General features: G+C 39.0%; 1 protein-coding gene across 1 annotated transcript in view; it reads right to left on the bottom strand.

Moving 5' to 3' along the window:
* aff1 (AF4/FMR2 family, member 1) overlaps nucleotides 1–22,990 on the bottom strand; it is a 60,073-nt gene that overhangs the window by 28,471 nt on the left and 8,612 nt on the right. The window contains exons 2-3 of the mRNA XM_061876575.1: nucleotides 4,676–4,793; nucleotides 3,530–4,318 (exon numbers count right to left, since the gene is read on the bottom strand). Of these exons, the coding sequence (XP_061732559.1) occupies nucleotides 3,530–4,318; nucleotides 4,676–4,793 (907 nt within the window). The remainder of the gene's footprint in view (nucleotides 1–3,529; nucleotides 4,319–4,675; nucleotides 4,794–22,990) is intronic.

Here is a 22,990-nt window from a genome sequence, read left to right on the forward strand (position 1 = left end):
TAGTAGAACGCAGAGGTCATACCCACACACACGCACACAAACACACCCGTACACACACAATTTAGCACAGAGCTCTACACACAAGTCCCTTAACTCAGTGTTTTCCAACCACTAGTGTGCCTTGAGATACAATCTGGTGTGCCGTAGGAGATTATCTAATTTCACCTATTTGGGTAAAAAATATATTTTGCAAACCAGTAATTACAGTCTGCAAATAATGTGATGTTGTTGAGTCGTCGGTGCTGTCTAGAGCTCAGCAGAGTAACCGTGTAATACTCATCCATGTCAGTAGGTAGCAGCCTAATTGCTTTGTAGATGTCGGAAACAGCGGGAGACAGCGTGCAGGTAAAAAAGGGGTTTAATGCTTTAACCAAAAATAAACAAAAAGCGAGTGCCACTAAGAAAAGGCATTGAAGCTTAGGGAAGGCTATGCAGAACAAAAGTCAAACTGAACTAGCTACAAAGTAAACAAAAACAAAATGCTGGACGACAGCAAAAACTTACTGTGGAGCAAAGACGGCGTCCACAATGTACATCTGAACATGACATGACAATCAACAATGTCCCCACAAAGAAGGATAAAAACAACTGAAATATTCTTGATTGCTAAAACAAAGTAGATATGGGAAACACCCCTCAAAGGAAGACATGGAACTGCTATAGAAAAATACCAAAAAAAAGAGAAAAAGCCATCAAAATAGGAGCACAAGACAAGAACTAAAACACTACACACAGGAAAACAGCAAAAAACTCAAAATAAGTCAGGGTGTGATGTGACAGGTGGTGACGGTACAACAAATTTGAGACAAAAACTATATTGATGCATGCTTTGTTATGGTTTAAAGTCATATCCAACAATTGCGACAATGACTTTTTACTGTCAACTGAATTTCGTTTTTTTTTTATGATTTCTGCTGGTGGTGGGCCTCCGGATTTTTTCAACGCAAAAAATGTGCCTTGGCTTAAAAAAGGTTGAAAAACACTGCCTTAACTTACGAGTAATTTGAGATTCGAGCGGTCTCTCTGCTTTTAGTTGTGCTTTAAGGGTTACCTATTACGCAAAAAAAGCAACTTTTCTTACCTAATGGTACCGTTTTTTGTGTATTTGGGACTTGCATAAGTCCCAAAAATTTGAAATCAAACCATGGAGGCATGGCAGAGATATGTATAAACAATCTTGCCTTCCTTCATACTTCCTTTCAAACGAGACAATTGGAATTTGCCCAATTTGTGACGTTTTTTTCCCCACAAGTGACGTCAGTGGGAATATCTCCATATATATGGTAGAGATTTACCTGAAAAGCTATGCACATTGTAGTCTGACGTTGCAGTCAAAAAGCTCCTTTTTTCTATCCTCTTGTTTTGGGGTAGACTGGCCCGTATATGCACATGCATACTCCGCTGTTGCAATTTATAATACAAAGGCCCGTATAGTTTGAACCTAATGTATATCTGTCAGTAAACTAAATACGTAAATAAGACAGCTAAAAAATAGTGCATCCTGAAAAGAGGGTCAGAAATTGGCTTGAAGATTGTCAACAACATCCATGCAACATTTTGACTAAAGAACCCCCATTACATGTTATGTAGACCACAAGAAAAGTGTTTTTAAATGGAAGAAACAAAATCATATATATATGACCCCCTTTAGTTGGGAGCATTTTTGAGTTCCAATCGGTTTTAGTATTTGTAACAGACCTGTGCTGTTTTAGCAATAAAGAGTTAATATAGTGTTATACATTGCTGTTTCTCCTTTTACTTAACTGTGTTTGACGTGTTTTAATTCGTTCAGTATAGTCCTGACTCAAACTGGACGGTCGAGTATTAACTTTGTTACACACACATGCACCCGAGAAAGTATTCACAGCGCTTCACATTTTCCACATTATGTTACAGCCTTATTACAACATTTAATGAATTTATTTTTCCCCTTAAAATTATACAGACAATAAGCCATAATGACCATGAATTATTTTTTTGTTTTTTTACAAAAAAAAATTGCTAATTTATTAAAAATAAAAAATATATTTTTTTTTTAAATCCCATGTGCGTAAGTATTCACGTTCAATATTTTGCACCTTTGGCAGCAATTAAAGCCTCACGTCTTTTTGAATAAAATGTCACAAGCTTGGCACACCTATCTTTGGCCGAGTTTGCCAATTTCTCTCTGCCTTTCCTTTTTGCAGCACCTATCAAGCTCCATCAGAGTGGAAGAGAAGCCTTGATTTTCATCCAGGATGTCTGTAAATTGCTGCATTTATCTTAATCTAGTCAGGGGAAGTGAACAAAAACCCCAGGGTCACCCTGTCAAAAGGTACAGTATTCCTCTGTGGAGGGATGAGAACTTTACAGAAGGACAACCATCTCTATAACAATTCACTAATCAGGCCTTTATTGCATATACCTAACCAACATGAGCCTGAAAGGCTCTCGGACCATGAGAAACAAATTTCACTTGTCTGAGACAAAGATTGAACCCTTTGGTGTCGATACCAGTTATCATGTTAGGAAGAAACAAGGCACCACTCAAACAGGCCAATACCATACCCCCCTGTCATTTTGGATTTTAGTAGATCAGGCCCAAAGTTTCAACCCATAGCAAAATTGCGAGTACATCCCCGCACTTAATGAATGCATCTTCAGCAACATACTGCTTTATCATGTCCATTACTAGTAACACAGTAGTACCTCAAGTCTTTTTGAAGACATTGCCAAAAGCTTTGCACACCTATCTTTCGGAAGCTTTCCCCATTCTTTTTGACAGCACCTGTCAAGCTCCATCAGGTTGGATGGGAAGCAATCTTTTTCTTCCAGGATTTCTCTGTACTTTGCCGCATTAATCTTTCCCTCTATCTTGTCTAGTCGCCCCGTTCCTGTCGCTGAAACATATCCCCACAGCATGATGCTGCCACCACCATGCTTCACTGTCGGTGGTGGCAGCACCATGCTGTAGGGATGTGTTTGATGGGCCTGATCTACTAAAATTCCCAATAACAAGTGCCACATAGCATACACAAACCAAGAAAAGTGCAAGTATGTTGCAGGTGATCTATTAAGAGGGTGTGCGCACTTGATAAGTGCAAAAGTGTTGTATTTCGCCTTATTTAAATGACGTATTTGCGTGTACTATCAACTGTCATTATGGAGCCACTCAATCCGTGGCAACATGCTCCCCCTTGTTATTTTACTATGTAATGGAACACCCAGCACACAACTGTAATCTGTGACACATTTCCTGGGCTATTAAGATCACTATTGCAGTGTGATCTACAAATAAACCGAAGGTGTGCTCTAGGAGACGTTGGTGTTGTTCCAAAAACATGACCTAAAAAAGTGGGCTCTAATACAATAGTGTAAGCCTTTTCCACTCATGCTTAAGCCTGGATTTGAGTGACTACACTAAAGGAAACAATGAGATTTTGAGTGTAAAACGCATGGTTGACACTCAAAATCTGGTTGTTTCCATTGTGGGAATAAAACTATAGTCTACTAATCGTTCGTTTAAAGTTTTACACAATTCAGTTCTCACCTCCAAATATTGATGCAGCGCTTTGGTCTTGCAATGGTCGACCTTACGGATCTCCTGTAGAGGTATATATGGCTCAGATGAAGGCTTCAACTCAGGCGACCCACTGAGCAGCTGGTCCTGACCATCCATGGTAGGCCGCACATACGCTGTCGGCTTCTGGGTCATGACTACGCTGGGCTGCTTGGATGATGAGAGCGGAGGGAAGTTCTGTGAAAGGAGGGAGTTTCCGCTCTTGCCAGCCTGATACACCTGGGTAGCATCTGCCGGCGACTGCCATAGGTTACACGCGGAAACATCCACGGCGGTGGCAGCCGACTGCCCTTCTATGGACTCTTGACGTGATTCAAGGGTGTCTTTAGCAAGTGCGACTTTGGGAGCACTGGAATGTAGGATAGGTATTGGCTTGACATCCGCAAACTGAGCAGACCTTTCCTGAGGATTGCTACCGTGCTCCCTGAGATCTGGCAAAGTCTCACCCTTCTTCTCTTGGCCCATTGAATGATCGAAGGTACCCTTTGGCAATTGCAGAGAGTCTCTATGGATGACTGGAGAAGAAGGAGCAGCAGGGACGTCTGTCATGGTCTGGAAAGTGTTACTGTTACTTGGAGGGATAGTATTGTCCTGACTGGATATGTGATGGTCCTGGTCTTGGACGGGAGGTTGGCCAGGGTTATCCAAGTTTGGCTGCAACAAGGTTACGGACATTGAAGGATCAGTGGGATTTTTCTCATCTTCATAGCTGCCCAGCATCCTCTGGATCCTGTCGGAAAGTTCATCACCTTTGTTTCTCTAAAATGACAGGGGGGCAAAAGTTTCATGAGAACTAAATCAACCCCCAACCAAGGCTAGCAATAGTATGAAATTCTCATGCAAAACCAAATTTGTTTATATTTGTGTGAATCAGGGGTTTTTAAAGTGCGAGCCAAGCCTTCCCTGTGGGGTGCCAGAAGACTAAAGAAGGCTAAGCAGCCTAAGAAAAATAGAGGAAATCATCTTTTTTTAAATAGGCCAAGTTAATTTCACTTAATATACTCCAGTTAGGCTATTGATTGCAGAGAGTAGGATCAATTTGCCAGACATTGAAAACCCCTTTTAGACACAATTGTTATCATGTTTGTCATATGAACATATCAAATCAGTCCGTACCTTGTATGGCACCCCAAAAAGCGGTACATTGTCAGTGAGTTCCTTGGCTTGGCTCGTTTCTTGGTTTCTCTGTTCCCAGGCTCTGAGGCGGAGACGATTCCTCTCTTCATCATATACACTGCAGAGCATCAAACAAGAACGACATTAGAAACCGGTAGTCAGGAGCAGTAATTCATATCAATATGGAAATTCATCCATCAAAAGGAAGAGAACGGCCAAGGTCACATTTAAAAGTTTGCTACTCTGGTACTCCAGACAATGAAGCACACATTAGGTCTGGTTTGTGGTTTCAGTTTTAAGCGCTTACACTGGTATTTCTTTTACTGGTACAAAGATTGCGCAGAGTAATAAAAATCATACGCACAACGTCACAACATTGGACTATACTTGTTATATACCTAATGACCAAAATTAGGTTTTCCCCAAGATTGCAAAGATAACTGTGGTGGTGGGGGCGAGGTCATCATGACGTTATCATATAATTTGCGATGATATGATTTTCTTTAAGAAGGCTCAAAACATGTATACATACATTTAAAAGCTAATTTTTGTTATTATTACCCAGTATCAACATATATTGTATATTAGAATGTATTTTCCTTTGGTGCTGCTTGTTGTACAATGCACTTTGTTGAGAATATTAATCTATTTTTCTTTATTGAAAACAACTAGCAACAAATATAGCATCTTTTTCTGGTGTTGTAATAGAATGTACTCATGTTTAGGGACTCTACTTCTGTCCCTTGATGTCCCCGATGAAAAGCGAACATGACATGCCACTTGCTTCGCCCAGTTGCTCCAGTTGGACTTTTTCTCCTAAAAAGTCGCCACTGTCCTCTTGATATTTCTACATTTTTTAGATCGCTGTCTGCGGGCATATCTCGGATATATTAAAGCTGGGTCCACCTCGCAAACAGGCTGACGATGCTCCAGACAATCGAATACATCTTGTTCACGTCAATACATCCGGTTACGGCGAAACTGTTTCCGGTGGCCAAATTTTTGATGCATCACTAATAAGCTATATACACTATATTGCCAAAAGTATTTGGCCACTCATCCAAATGATCACAATCAGGTGTCCTAATCACTTGGCCCGGCCACAGGTGTATAAAATCAAGCACTTAGGCATGGACATTGTTTCTACAACGAATGGGCCGCTCTCAGGAGCTCAGTGATTTCCAGCGTGGAACTGTCATAGGATGCCACCTTGGCAACAAATCCAGTCGTGAAATTTCCTCGCTCCTAAATATTCCAAAGTCAACTGTTGGGTTTATTGTAAGAAAATGGAAGAGTTTGGGAACATCCGCAACTCAGCCACCAAGTGGTAGGCCACGTAAACTTACAGAGAGGGGTCAGCGGATGCTGAAGCGCATAGTGCAAAGAAGTCGCCGACTTTCTGCACAGTCAGTTGCTACAGACTTCATGTGACCTTCCAATTAGCCCACGTACAGTACGCAGAGAGCTTCATGGAATGGGTTTCCATGGCCATACATCACCAAGTCCAATGCAAAGCGTGGGATAGTGTAAAGAACGTTGCCACTGGACTCTAGAGCAGTGCTTCTCAAATAGGGGTACGCGTACCCCTGGGGGTACTTGAAGGTATGCCAAGGGGTAAGTGAGATTTTAAAAAAATATTCTATAAACAGCAACAATTCAAAAATCCTTTATAGATATATCTATTGAATAATACTTCAACAAAATATGAATGTAAATTCATAAACTCAGGAAAAAAAAAATACAATAATGCAATATTCAGTGTTGACAGCTAGATTTTTTGAGGACATGTTCTATAAATATTCATGTTAAGGACTTATTTTTTGTGAAGAAAGGTTTAGCATTAAATTCATGAATCCAGATGAATCTCTATTACAATCCCCAAAGATTAAGTTGATGATTACTTCTATGTGTAGAAATCTTTATTTATAATTGAATCACTTGTTTATTTTTCAACAAGTTTTTTAGTTATTTTTATATCCTTTTTTCCAAATAGTTCAAGAAAGACCACTACAAATGAGCAATATTTTGCATTGTTATACAATTTGATAAATCAGAAACTGATGACATAGTGCTGTATTTTACTTCTGTATCTCTTTTTTTGAACCAAAAATGCTTTGCTCTGATTAGGGGGTACTTGAATTAAAATAACGTTCACAGGGGGTACATCACTGAAAAAAGGTTGAGAACCACTGCTCTAGGGCAGTGGAGACTCGTTCTCTAGAGTGATGAATCACGCTTTTCTGTCTGGTAATCAGATGGACGAGTCTGGGTTTGGAGGTTGCCAGGAGAACGGTACATTTTGGACTGCATTTTGCCGAGTGGGAAATTTTGGTGGAGAAGGAATTATTATGTGGGGTTATTTTTCAGGACTTGGGCTTGGCCCCTTAGTTCCAGTGAAAGGAACCTATAATGCTCAAGGATACCAAAACATTTTGGTCAATTCCATGCTCCTAACCTTGTGGGAACAGTTTGGAGCGAGCCCCTTCCACTTCCAACATTACTGTGCACCAATGCACAAAGCAAGGTCCATAAAGACATGGATGACAGAGTCTGGTGCGGATGAACTTGACTGGCCTACAAATCCTGAACTAAACCCGATAGCACACCTTTGGGATGAATTAGAACGGAGACAGAGCCAGGCCTTCTCGACCAACACCAGTGTGTGACCTCACCAATACGCTTTTGGAAGAATGGTTGAAAATTCCTATAAACACATGCCACAACCTTGTGGACAGCCTTCCCAGAAGAGTTGAAGCAGTAATAGCTGCAAAAGGAGGGCCAACATCATATTGAACCCTATGGGTTAGGAATGGGATGGCATTTCAAGTTCATATGTGAGTGAAGGCAGGTGGCCAAATAGTTTTGGCCATATACTGTAAATTGATTCATACTTTAACAACCTACTGGTGGTTATGTTTTATGTTTGTGTGATTTTGATTTGATGTTATTTTTTCCCATTATCGCAAAGACACCATCTCTGCCTGAAAGTGGATTGGCAGAGAATGGGGAAATGCTGTTGTTTGTCTGGAGAAGCACAAAGACAAAAGTGTTTGCATGGATTTGGGCTGGTTGTTAGCATAAGATTGGCAATAAAGGTTAAAAACAGCGTCAGACTTTCGACTTCTTCTGGAGGCTAAAATACAAATTATTACTTTAATTTGTTTTCACATAAAACATCCTTATTGTCAAGGTGTGGCAACTATGATTTTGCTGTTGGCACGTTGTGTACATCGTAAATAAAAACAGAATACAATAATTTGCAAATCATTTTCAACCTATATTCAATTGAATAGACTGCAAAGACAAGATACTAAACGTTTGAAATGGAAAACCTTGTTATAATTTGCAAATATAAGCTCATTTGAAAATTCGATGCCTGCAACATGTTTAAAAAAGCTGGCACTAGTGGCAAAAAAGACTGGGAAAGTTGAGGAATGCTCATCAAACACATCCCACAGGTGAACAGGCAAATTGGGAACAGGTAGGTGCCATAATTGGGTATAAAAGCAGCTTCCATTAAATGCTCAGTCATTCACAAACAAAGATGGGCGGGGTCACCACTTTGTCAACAAATGCGTGAGCAAATTGTCAAACAGTTTAAAAACAACATTTCTCAACAAGCTATTGCAAGGAATTTAGGGATTTCACCATCTACTTTCTGTAATATCATCAAAAGCTTCAGATAATCTTGAGAAATTACTGCTCGTAAGTGATGATATTACGTAGGGCTGAGCAGTTTATTGAATATACTTGATATATCACGGGTTTGTCTCTGTGCGATATAGAAAATTACTATATCGTGATATTCGGGCATACGTTCTCACACAGTTGCTTTTAGCTGCGGGCATTAGACTACAGGTGTTTCTCACTCTTTGTTGTCTCTGCTTCTCACAGAGACATAAAACAAGCGCACCGTGTTACATATGTAACATACTGTAGCACATGCAACGTCATACGCACTGACGGAGCAGAGAAGTAGCAGAACGGGTAAAGTTAGCTGTGGCAGGTGATGCTAGCGGAGCCATGCGTGTGGTAATACGACAGAGAGAAAGATCTGAATCTGTAAACAAATGGAGAAGGAATTAATTCCCAAGAAAAACAGCACGGGGTCCATCGCCTGGTGGTGGTTTGGCTTCAAGCGGGAAGATGTTGGACAGACAATCGTAATATGTAAAGTATGCGGGAAAAGCGTTGCTACAAAAAGTAGCAGAACTACAAATTTTTAGAGTGTCGAGAGTGAAGAGTGCTTGAAACTCTGCATGTCAACATCTCCGGCCGGTGCCACACCCAACAAAATGCCAAAGCAACCAGCACTGACCCAATTTAGCCTGGCGTCTTCCATTTCCACATCAACGAAAAATAGTCAACAACAGAAGGAGATAACGTCTGCAGTAACCTACCATATAGCGAAGGACATACACTACTTGATTTCCTATTATGCAGCTTATTTTTATTTTACAGTTTTTGAAATATCTTGTGTGACATCGTGCACAAAAGTGAACTTTATTTGTTTTGAAATTTTGTAGTGGCATTCTTTACAAAAAGGTGCACTTTAATTCAGTGTTTTAATAAATCATCTTAGTGACATCATGCATAAAAGTGCACTAATAGCGTGTTTCAAAATGTCTGACAATCCCCCACTTTCTGTTTTGAAATTACATGAATGTTCATGCCACTGCTTAATAACTGTTTAATAAAAACAGTGTTGGTAAATTAACTTAATTGTGATTTCCCTTTCTGTACGAAAGTTTAAAATTAGCATATATTAATGCAGAATGAATAAGAATGTTTTAATGTAGACACAGAATCATCATACTGCATGATTATATGCATCAAGTGTTAATTCAAGGCTAAGGCAGAATATCGAGATATACTGTATATTGTGTATTGTGACATGGTCTAAAAATATTGACTTATTAATAAAAGGCCATATCGCCCTGCCCTAATATTACAAACCTTCGATCCCTCAGGCAGTAATGCATCGAAAAGGTTCATCAGTGTGTAAAGGATATCACCACATGGGCCCAGGAACACTTCAGAAAACCACTGTCAGTATCTAACGTTGGTCGCCACATCTGTAAGTGAAAGTTAAAACTGTACTATGCAAAGCGAAAGCCATTTAACAACAACACCCAGAAACGTCGCCGGCTTCGCTAGGCCCGAGCTCATCTAAGATGGACTGATGCAAAGAGGAAAAGTGTTCTGTGGTCTGACGAGTCCACATATCAAAGCGTTTTTGGAAACTGTGGACGTCGTGTCCTCCGGAACAAACAGGAAAAGAACCATCCGGATTGTTGTAAGCGCACAGTGCAAACGCCAGCATCTGTGATGGTATGGGGGTGTATTAGTGCCCAAGGCATGGGTAACTTACACATCTGTGAAGGCACCATTAATGCTGGACGGTACATACAGGTTTTGGAGCAACATATGTTGCCATCCAAGCAACGTCATCATGGACACCCCTGCTTATTTCATCAAGACAATGCCAAGCCACGCGTTACAACAGCGTGGCTTAATAGTAAAAGAGAGCGGGTACTAGTCTGGCCTGCCTGTAGTCCAGACCTGTCTCCCATGGAAAATGTGTGGCGCAATATGAAGTCTAAAATACCACAACAGCGACCCCGGACTGTTGAACAACTTAATCTGTACATCAAGACAGAATGAGAAATAATTCCACCGGAAAATCTTGAAAAATTGGACTCTTCAGTTCCCAAACGTTTACTGTGTGTTGTTAAAAGGAAAGGCCACATAACACAGTGGTAAAAATGCCACTGTGCCAACTTTTTTGCAATGTGTTGCTGCCATTAAATTCTAAGTTGATGATTATTTGCAAAAAAAACATTTTGTTTCTCAGTTCGAACAATAAATATATTGTCTTAGCAGTCTTGTCAATCAAATATAAGTTAAAAAGGATTTGCAATGTATTTAGTTTTTATTTACAAATTACACAATGTGCCAACTTCACTGGTTATGGGTTTTGTAAGAAGAAGTTTATCTTATTTAATCCTGACTTTTTTCAATATCCAATAAAGATAATTAATTCACACCATGTGTTTAACATGTTCACGCTTACGCTTATATTTTGTCTGCTTTAGGGCTTTAATGATAAATCGATTAGAAAAAAACTTAAAATTTACATTTAGTTTTTTCAGTTAATCATTTATTGGATCTAACTAATACAAAAATTATCAAGTCCGGACCCCATGGAGTGCTTGGAACTGTGCACAGGAAGGTGATCTGTGTAGCAATGAACAGTTGATAGTTCCATCCATCCATCTCCTACCGCTTATTCCCTTCAGGGTCGCGGGGTGCGCTGGAGCCTATCTCAGCTACAATCGGGCGGAAGGCGGCGTACACCCTGGACAAGTCGCCACCTCATAGTTGTTGTTTTTTAATTCACATGTTAAAAGTGGCATTTCTATGTTGATAGTGTGCATTTATAAAAAATACAAATAATAAAATGAATTAAAGTTATGGCACTTTTCCCTAAAATGTGCATTGAAGTTTTTAGGTGTGTTTTAGCAGATTACTCGATTCATTAAACAAATTTACCAATATGACTAAAATAATCAATAGCTGCGGCACAACTTTGCTTACATGTTGTAATATACAGCTTGTGTTAAAAATATACACATGCATTGTTATATTTTGCCTTGCCTGTAAAAATCTGTACACTCTTAAGATAATTGCATTTTCAGACTAAGTAGAGGTGCTTGATTCCCATCCTAATCGCAGTTCTTATTTATTGCGATTCTAAAGTAATTAATCATTTTTAAAAATAGTAGTAGTCATTTTTTTTATTTTTACTCAAGAATCAATATTTTAAAAAGTTTTTTTTAAGCCATCTATGCGTTTACTTCCTGTGGATACACGTCAACAGCCAAAATAATCTTTTGAAAGCTGTAACCTGTTTTTTAAAAAGTTTTTTATTATCATTTTTATACCAAATAATATATTGCAAAAATTCACAACTTCAAACAGGTAGTCATTACATGCCTGTCCAAAGAAACGCACTAAAAGAACAATCTTACCAAAGTTTGTTTTAAAACAAAGTAGTCTTTAAATTTTTGTTAAAAAGAGACACCAAAAAATGTAAATCCTGTCACAGACCAACCCAACCGAGCCTCTTGTGGTAGGTAGGTGGCTAAAGTACACTACATCATTTGTATAGAACAGAGGTTCGCAACCTCCGGCTAATTAATGGATTAATGGAAACGTGTGCGAAACTGGAACATAAGTGCCCTAAAAAGAAAGAGCTGATTGGATTTCTTGGTGAGGTGGCTCGCTGTGATCAAACAAATATTAGAACTGTCTGCGTTACTTTATTTACAGTAAATAAACTAACTATTGACGTTTTGTAATTGATTTTATATACACCCAGGTCTGAATTGTGATGCATCTAAAAATCGATTCTTTCCCCCACCTCTAAAGCTAACCATGAATGCCTGCTAAAATAGAAAAGAGAAAAGGAAACAAAGAGTTTAATTTCACATGGACAGATCGCATTTCCTGTAAAATAAAATAAAAAAAGATGAAAAGTATTAAAAGTTTATCAGCTTTGTTACGTTTAGCCTCTCTATATTATTTTTCTTTCGTGTAAAAAGGCGGCAAAATGTGGTTGCAGACCCCTTGTATAGACATATGTAATTAGACTGGCAGACACCACTGAGGGTTTACCACAATCTGTTCTTACTTGTCCCCAGAGGCTGCCTGCCGACTTCAAATGGACATATGTGTTGATTGTATTAAACCAAACGTAAAATTAAGTTGTTCAAAGCGGTAAGTTATACATCTGGAATATTCTTTGGAGGACATGAACATCTGGTACTGTATGTCTACATTTGGGGATGGTTAGTAAAGTGTTGATGATGGTTTTCAACCCCAATGGAGCTGCTTCCATGGCAACGGTAACACCGATTTGGGAGAAGGCCAACCAAATCATGAAGCAAACCCTAAAAGACCAGACATCAGCATCACCCTCGAGAGATAAGGGAAAACCCAGTGTGTGTATTAAACCCACAAAATAAAAATAAAAACATGAAGAAGAAACTTTAAAACTGGGAAATGTTCCAAGGAAATTAATGATTTAACTGCAGAAGTTAAATCACACTTTAAAACTGTACTACGCAAAGCGAAAGCCATTTAATAACAACACCCAGAAACGTCGCCTGCTTCGCTGGGCCCAAGCTCATCTAAGATGGACTGATGCAAAGAGGAAAAGTGTTCTGTGGTCTGACAAGTCCACATATCAAAGCGTTTTTGGAAACTGTGAACGTCGTGTCCTCCAGAACAAACAAGAAAAGAACCATTCGGATTGTTGTAGGCGCAAAGTGCAAACGCCAGCATCTGTGATGGTATGGGGGTGTAATAGTGCCCAAGGCATGGGTAACTTACACATCTGTGAAGGCACCATTAATGCTAAATGGTACATACTTTAGAACATACTTTTATTTCTTGACTCCTTGACTACATACAGAAGTTTCCTCCAGCCAAATGAGCAACACAAGTTTACATCAGTGATATGGGTTACTTTACTAGTAAGAGTGTCTTCTGTGATGTTGAAAGAAAGGACGATACAGTAAAGCCTGGTGGTCGCCGTCCACTTGTGAGGAACAACAAATAGAGGTCATCATCCATCATACAGAAGGGGGTGCGCCCTCTTACATCTGTTTCTAATCATGATGGGAATAGTGAACAAGTTGTACTGACACTGCAGAAAAGGTCTTTAAATGCAAATACTTACATAGTGAAGTTGGAAGCCCTCAAGGCCAAATGTGTAACAGTGTAAGCTGTATAGTGTTTGGCTTTCGCCCAAAGAGTATCTGATTCTGAGCCACCAGGAATCTACCGCTTGATTATCCCCGTGCTGAGGTACGGTTAATTACGGACGTGGGTTTGTGGCCCTCAAATAAACTTAAAATCAATGTGTACAGTTTCCACCTTGTGTTTCACAAGATTACTTCATAAGTAAATGGTACTACAGTTCACCTGACTGACATGACAAAAATTTTGACCCTTGACTTTTTCATCTCAGCCAGTTGTTCTGCCACATCCAGATATGTACATCACCTGACTGACACTTCACAAAGCTCTTGATATGACCATTCTGCTGAACAGTATACATTTACATTCTAAAACTAGGAGTAAACTAATAACTACAAAGTGGGTTGCTTACTTGCTCTTGAAAAGGTAGTAGAGTAATTCATTTAAGATCTATGACTGTTTATCGCTTACCCATACAAAACACATAATAAGCGTGTGGATCCGCAAAGTGGCGTTATTTGAAGAAAATATAAAATACGGCTGAAATGGTTAAGAAAAAAAAATTGTATTGTTATTGTTTTCCAAAACTTTAAATAACTACATTTAGCTATAACTCCCCACATTATGTTTCCTATTTACCGTATTTTTCGGACTATAAGTCACAGTTTTTTTCATAGTCTGGCCATGGGTGGGACTTATACGCAGGAGCGACTTATGTGTGAAATCATTAACACATTAACGTAAAATATAGAATAATAGCCTGTCTTCCGCCCGATTGTAGCTGAGATAGGCGCCAGCGCCCCCCGCGACCCCAAAAAGGGAATAAGCGGTAGAAAATGGATGGATGGATATTATTTAGCTCATTCACGTAAGAGACTTGACGTATAACATTTTGTGGGATTTAGCAATTAGGAGTGACAGATTGTTTGGTAAACGTATAGCATGTTTTATATGTTATAGTTATTTGAATGACTCTCACCATAATATGTTACGTTAACATACCAGCCACCTTCTCAGTTGGTTATTTATGAGTCATATAACGTACAATTATTCAGCCTGTTGTTCACTATTCTTTATTTATTTTAGATTGCCTTTCAAATGTCTATTGTTGGTGTTGGGTTTTATCAAATAAATTTCCCCAAAAAATGCGACTTATACTCCAGTGCGACTTATATGTTGTTTACCTTCTTTATTATGCATTTTCGGCAGGTGCGACTTATACTCCAGTGCGACTTGTATGTTTTTTCCCTTCTTTAGTATGCATTTTCGGCAGGTGAGACTTATACTCCAGAGCGACTTATACTCCGAAAAATACGGTATTTCATTTAAAGTTTAATGACTGTTTTGGAACATTTATGAATGTTTTAACCCCATCCACACCATGCTGGGAGAAGGCAGATCTACTTGCCAAAATATCACTTCTTTATTAATATGTAGTAGGGTTTTTATCAACTTTTGTTTTATCCACCTTTTGTACTTTCCCATGAATTGATTAACATGGTCCCCGTCTAAAACAAGTTGAAAAACTTATTCGGGTGTTACCATTTAGTGGTCAATTGTACGGAATATAGGGCTGGGCAATATGGCCTTTTTTCGATATCTCGATATTTTTAGGTCATATACTCGATACATGATATATATTTTGATATTTTTCCTTAGCCTTGAATGAACACTTGGTGCATATAATCACAGCAGTATGATGATTCTGTGTCTACATTAAAACATTCTTCTCTATACTGCATTAATATATGCTCATTTTAATTGACCAAAAGTGTATTTATTAAACAGTTATTAAGCAGTGGCACAAACATTCAAGTCATTTCCAAAACAGAAAGTGCAAGATTATCAGAGACATTTTAAAACAAGCTATTAGTGCACTTTTGTGCATGATGTCGCTAAGATAAAATATCAAAACACTAAATTAAAGTGAACTTTTTGTACAGAACGCCACTACAATAGTTTAAAACAAATAAAGTGCTCTTTAGTGCATGATGTCACAAAATATTTCAATAAGTGTCAAATAAAAATGAGCTGCATAATAGGAAATCAAATAGTGTTCGCCCTTCGCTATGTGGTAGGTTACTGCGGACATTATCTCCTTTTGTTGTTGACTATTTTTTTCATACGGTGTTGATGTGAAAATATTTGCCTCGGCATTTTGATGGTGTGGGCGTGTGGCACGGAACGGAGATGTTGACATGCGGAGTAAGCACTCTTCATTCTCTAGCGGGTGATTTTTCAAATGATGCTACTAGGGCTTGGCAACGATTAAAAATTTTAATCGAAGTGAATCGCACTATTTCTCTGATTAATCGCGATTAACTGCATTGTATACGCAAAGCCCAATAATGAATTCAAAAGTTGTGTGTAGTGCACCTTTATTGGAATATTCTCCCACATGAACAAAAGCGCCAAAACATTTGTTGTGCAAACACAATTTAAATCAGTCCTTGTTAAACAGTAGCAGTTAAATAGCATATTTTATGAAAATCAACTCAAAAAATATAAATACAAACATTTAAGCTTATTGCCACTGCCAGGGTATTTAAGTCATCCTGTTTGTTATGGAAAATAAATATAATCTACATAAAAATCTCTGAGCCACAATCATAACATCTGAACAGGCAATTTCTGAGGTAACAGCAGAAACATTTTTTTTATCAGGGATCTTATGTTTAAAAAACCTATATTATAGGTAGTGGGCTGTTTTAGGGAATTTTTGATCAAATTATCCGTAGTAGCAATATTAATAATGTTGTGTTTATTCTGCGTAGTGCACTTAAAATAATGATGACCATGTCTAGGAATTGATATGATGGGAATTTTCCGATTGTTTGCTTGGTGCTTTGATAAACTGAACGCATCATATACATGGTACTATATTGTGATGTAATGAGCCAGGGAATAAAAGAACTACCCTACCCAGCATGCAACAGGAGTGACGAGCATGCGCGGTATAGGTTGTGTCGCCATGACGGCATCTTGTATGTTGTGATATGCACACTCTGAAAGTAAAAGTTAAGAACTCAGCCAACACGCCTCGTCTAAATTATTCATAAATAGACAGACAACACATATACTCCGCTGCTTCACAGGCCGCTGGATGTAGCCGGCAAAGTATTCCCATGCTAGCTAGCCGGTCTGGCAAGCACGCGTCATTCAGTCCAAAACGGCCCGATCTATCCACATTCACAATTGTCTGGCGGTCGTAAGTGATCCCAGAGTGACCACACTGTAAGCCAGCCATGAAATTTGCAGAATTGTCTGGTATTTTTGCCAAATGTTCCATCTTTACCAAGAGCCCCTCGACGCCGGGCGACGCCATCTTGTTAAGAAAAGGCGTTAACAAAATAAAAGCATGTAAACAACATACGTAAATGTGCGATAAAATAATTGTCGGCGTTAATAGATTGATGAGTTAACTCATAATTAACGCATTAATTTGCCTAACCCTGGATGCTACATATTAGCAGTAATGCTATTTTTTATAGCAACACTTTTGCCCCAAACTTGACAAATTACGGTTGTCCGTTCGACATATTCCCACTTGAAGCCAAACCACCGCCAGACGATGGACCCCCTGCTTTTTTTCTTGGGAATGCCGTGGACTGATCATCATTAAACATGACTGGACAAAAAGTGCTACAACATGCGTGGGTTGGAATTCTGGGCCTTTGTATCCCTTAATTGGGCCATTTCGCTAAAGAGCCTTGACAGACAAAGACATGGACTGAGCCAATTAATTGTCACCTTTCTGTCGCTGTTGTGTGTCAGGAGAGGTAGTTGTAGTGGGCTGCGAATGATCAAAGATGTGTTTACTGAGAGAGGATGCTCTACGATTTACAGCGCACATGAACTCCATTTGTCGTCAGTCATATCATCTTCGTTTTGTCACTTAAAAGACCTCTGTCATCAATAGTAGTTACGGCCATGTGTGAAAGTACTGTACACTACAATAAACACTTAATTATTTGAAAAAAGTACCACCCTAGTGATTATATGGAAAGCGTGAAGATGTGAGCAGAGTCTGCACAGCTTGTTACTGGTGCCAGTACACATACAGTACCATATGAGCAGATTAGCTGCTACTAGCGGTGCAACCAACGGACCAATATTTTAACTCGAAACCAGTATTGTTCTTAGAGATGATGTCAATTCAAAAGTAGCGATGATGATAACAGCATATGCAGCATCAGAATATAAAAATGGTAATGTCATCAAATTCAAATGAATCGAGATCAACGATCACATAATCATCCAGCCTTAATAAAACCTTTCGAAAACAGGTTACAAAAGCTCCTCTTATCTACTTATTATTAAAATCATTACCTTGAGCCACAGGTTCATAGCCGTAGCTCCAATACAACCCGTACGGATGAGATACGTTAACAATTCTCGGTACCTGGGAATCGATATATCTTTGGTACTATTGTGTGTGATCAAATGTGTAAATAAATGTTAAATTATTTAAAAAAATATTTATTTCTTATTTAACACTAAGCAGTGCTGTCTAGGTATATTTTTTTTACTTATGTGTTTAAATTGCAACCACTGTCACAGTGGAACAGAGGTTAGTACATGTGCCTCACAATACGAAGGTCCTGAGTTCAATCCCAGGCTTGGGATCTTTCTGTGTGGAGTTTGCATGTTCTTCCCACGACTGCGTGGGTTCCCTCCGGGTACTCCGGCTTCCTACCACCTCCAAAGACATGCACCTAGGGATAGGTAGATTGGCAACACTAAATAGTACCTAGTGTGTGAATGTGAGTGTGAATATTGTCTGTCTATCTGTGTTGGCCCTGTGATGAGGTGGCGACTTGTCCAGGGTATACCCCGCCTTCCACCCAAATGCAGCTGAGATAGGCTCCAGCACCCCCCGTGACCCCAAAAGGGACAAGCGGTTGAAAATGGATGGATGGATGGATGTAATGTACTGTATTATACATTACACTTTGCATGCAGTTGCAATTTCAAGACCTTAGATGGCAGTAGGGGTGTAACAGTCTCATAAATACAGCAGTATTTCAGTATCAAAACCATCACAATTATAGCGAGATGTGTGACGGTAAGCAATAAAAACTTGATCAGTTTAATTTTTTGCTGACACTTAAATTGGCTGGTCTGGAAGTAAACTCCATCACCCCAAAATTCCCTGTGTAGCGCAAGGGTGCGATCTCTGTGTGTGGGAGGAAGTAAAGATTTTTTTCTCTGACATTTCCTGAAGTTTTCATTAAAATCTATCCATAACTTTTTGAGTTATGTTTCTGACAGACAAACACACCCTGGCGAAACCACAAACTCTTTGCTCTGCGTATACTGAAAGGCAAAGTGGCCCCTTTTGTCTGGAGTGTCCCAACACGACACATAAAGCCGGTCAGAAGTTGTGATGTTTTAACCCACATTTTTTTCTCAAAAACAATGAGCCAACTCGTGGTTTGAATGGATTTGCTATCCATGTTTTAGGTCGGAAATGTGCCAGGCAGCAGCACGGACAAAGAACAATTTGTTGACACTGCACTGCAGAGAACACAATTAATATGAGAAGCTACTTGATAAACCACCAAGCGGAAAATCTATTTCATGCCAAGGAGGCCAAGCATCAATTTGTGAGATATTTAAATCAATAAATGTTAAACTATCAATTAATGTTTCCAAAGGGATACAAAATGTACCCTACAGAGGACACTGTTTCTCTGAAGTTAAAAGTAAAACAAAAAAACAACTAACGTGAACATTATTGTTTAAAATTTGTTACACTGAATGTTTAGATTATCAGTTTAAGACACTTAATTGAAAGTAGGCCTGGGCGATATGGCCCAAAAAAGTTTTCAAAGTTTATATTGTCATATCATCCCATCTCGATTAAGATCACAATTTCTTTCTTTATTTGATAAAGCAGATTGTTCGTGCAGGATTAAACGGGCTATTGCATCCCTACTGATTAGAGCTGTCCGATAATGGCTTTTTTGCTGATATCCGATATTGTCAAACTCTTAATTACCGATTCCAATATCAATCGATACTGATATATACAGTCGTGGAATTAACACATTGTTATGTCTAATTTTGTTGTGATGCCCCACTGGATGCATTAAACAATGTAACAAGGTTTTCCAAAATAAATTAAGTTATGGAAAAAATGCCAACATGGTACTGCCATATTTATTATTAAAGTCACAAAGTGCTTTATTTTTTCTAACATGCCTCAAAACAGCAGCTTGGAATTGAGAGCATGAGGAGGTTGAGGGTGGCGAGGGGGTAGGGGTTAGCGGGGGGCGGAGGGGGGTTGTATATTGTAGCGTCCCGGAAGAGTTAGTGCTACAAAGGGTTCTGGGTATTTGTTCTGTTGTGTTTATGTTGTTACGGTGCAGATGTTCTACCGAAATGGGTTTGTCATTCTTGTTTGGTGTTGGTTCACAGTGTGGCGCATATTTGTAAGAGTGTTAAAGGCCTACTGAAATGAGATTTTCTTATTTAAACGGGGATAGCAGGTCCATTCTATGTGTCATACTTGATCATTTTGCGATATTGCCATATTTTTGCTGAAAGGATTTAGTAGAGTGCATCGACGATAAAGTTTGCAACTTTTGGTCGCTAATAAAAAAGCCTTGCCTTTACCGGAAGTAGCAGATTATGTGCGTGTGACGTCACCAGTGTGAGGGCTCCTCATATCCTCACATTGTTTATAATCATAGCCTCTAGCAGCAAGAGCTATTTGGACCGAGAAAGCGACGATTTCCCCATTAATTTGAGCGAGGATGAAAGATTTGTGGATAAGAAAAGTTAGAGTGAAGCACAAGAAAAAAAAAAAAAAAGCGAAGGCTCCGGGGTGCAGCAGTGTGAGCGTTTCAGATGTAATTAGACACATTTACTAGGATAATTCTGGAAGATCCCTTATCTGCTTATTGTTTTAATTGTGTTTTGGTGTTATACTTGTATAGCGCGTTTCTACCTTCAAGGTACTCAAAGCGCTTCGACACTATTTCCACATTCACCCATTCATACACACATTCACACACTGATGGAGGGAGCTGCCATGCAAGGCCCTAACCACGACCCAACAGGAGCAAGGGTGAAGTGTCTTGCTAAGGACACAATGGATGTGACGATGTTGGTGAAAGGTGGGGATTGAAACAGGAACCCTCAGGTTGCTGGCACGGCCACTCTCCCAACTGCGCCACGCCGTCCCCTCACTAGTATATCATGCAAAAGCGCAGATTCCAACAATTTAAATACTTATAGTTCAAGACTTAAGGTCTTGCACATCATAATAGCAGCTACACTTTCCGTCTTAAACATCTAAAAAAATGATTTGGGAATGTCCGACGGGCCAGATTGAAAAACTTAACGGGCGGCATGCAGCCCCCAAACTTTAATTTACCCAGGTCTTATCCACACAGTACTTGTAATTGTTTGGCATGATCAATTAAGAGTGTTTTGTTAGTAGCTCAATTTGTAGAAAACCTTGTCATGAGAATTTATTTTGGGTATAAGTAATTGATTTATATCTGTTATCGCAATTTAGTTGACTACAATTTCCTCTTTGGCTTAGTAACATTAGAGAAACCATTGAGCATATTAATTTTAGAATTTTAGGACGAAAACCCCCGAGGTTATTTAGTGAGTTTGTAAAGTCATACATCAAAGTCGGATAGCTGCGGTGAACGCCGGTGTCTTTGAAGGAAGCCATGGAGGAGCCAAGCTCACAGCTGCCTTTGACGACAGCTGCTGCAGGAGGAGGTCCAGTAATCTACTGATGTCTCCGGTAAGAGCCGACTTAATATCACAATTTTCCCATCCAAAAACCTGCTGGTTGACATAGAGAAACATGTTCGCTTGACCGCTCTGTGTTAAAGCTTCACAACAAACAAAGAAACACCGGTGTCTCGGTGCTAAAAGCTGCTGCAATCCACCTCTTTCCACTAACAGCATTCTTATTTATAGTCTCCATTATTAATTGAACAAATTGCAAAAGATTCAGCAACACAGATGTCCAAATGAATGTGTAATTATGCGATGAAAAGAGACGATTTTTAGTTGTAAGTGGTGCTGGGCTAATTTGTCCCCTCCAACCAAATACGTCACAAGCACGCGTCATCATACTTGTCATCATTCCGCGACATTTTCAACAAGAAACTCAGCGGGAAATTTAAAATTGTAATTTAGTAAAGTAAACCGGCCGTATTGTCAGGTGTTGCAATGTTAAGATTTCATCATTGATGTATAAACTATCAGACTGCGTGGTCGGTAGTAGTGGGTTTCAGTAGGCCTTTAAAGTTGTTTATACAGTCACCCTCAGTGTGACCTGTATGGCTGTTGACCAAGTATGACTTGCATTCCCTTGTGTGTGAAAAGCCGTAGATATTATGTGACTGGGCCGGCACGCAAAGGCAGTGCCTCTGAGGTTTATTGGCGCTATGTACTTCTCCCTATGTCCATGTACACAGCGGCGTTTTAAAAAGTCATACATTTTGAAACAGATACCGATAATTTTGAAACCAATACCGATCATTTCCGATATTACATTTTCAATCTATTATCGGCCGATAATATTGGCAGTCTGATATTTTCGGATATCTCTACTCCTGATTACTACTGCAGTATTTTGTAAGAGACATTTCCACCATGTGTGATTGAGGTAATATATGCTAACAGCTGACAACTGTCATTTTGTCCATATTTATATTTGTGTTTATTATAGGCACAACAGTACAGGTAACCCACGCTACAGAGCGAAAACGGTTTTGGAGCCACTGTTTTGGTATTTGTTCGGTATGTTTTGTGGAGGTAAAGAGACCAACTTTTTTCCTCTTAAAGTTATTTTGTTTTGTTTCTTGTCATCACAAACATTATGCAGTAAATAAAGTATAACCGGTGTCGTAAATACCATATTACTTATTTCAACTTAACGTTTACGAAACAAGACTTTCAAATGGTATATTAATATTTGTATTCATCACTGCTTCTCACCAGTGCTTTGGCAAATGGCAAGCAATGACCCAGATTGTGGAGTTTTTAAATCTCCCATTTTGTATCCTACATTGAATGAAAATACATTAAAGTGTAGTTTGAATTTGCGGTACTGTAAAATAATGTGTTCCAACACAGAAAACAAGTTATATGTTTATATCAAGAACAAAATGTTTTTTTTATATTCACAAACAAACAAAAAGAACACAAAGTGTCTGTCTGGTGCAGGGGTAGGGAACCTATGGCTCGAGAGCCAGATGCGGCTCTTTCTATGACTGCATCTGGCTCTCAGATAAATCTTACTGACATTGCTTAACATGATAAGTAATTAACAGTTCCACTGGTAATCACATTGTTAAAAATAACGTTCAAATTATAAAACATTCTCATGCATTTTAATACAACCATTCGTTTTTTGTCACACCTGTCCAATATGTCGCGTTAATGGTAAGAAGTATTATATTTATTATTGGTTAACTTTTAGAATAACAATGTTATTAAAAAGAATAAGAGACTTATTATACTCCAAAAATGTTGGTCTTACTTAAAAATGTACTCATTTAGTTGTATTCAGCGTTAAAA

The sequence above is a fragment of the Nerophis ophidion genome, linkage group LG17 (genome assembly GCF_033978795.1).
Source record: "Nerophis ophidion isolate RoL-2023_Sa linkage group LG17, RoL_Noph_v1.0, whole genome shotgun sequence".
Taxonomy (NCBI): domain Eukaryota; kingdom Metazoa; phylum Chordata; class Actinopteri; order Syngnathiformes; family Syngnathidae; genus Nerophis; species Nerophis ophidion.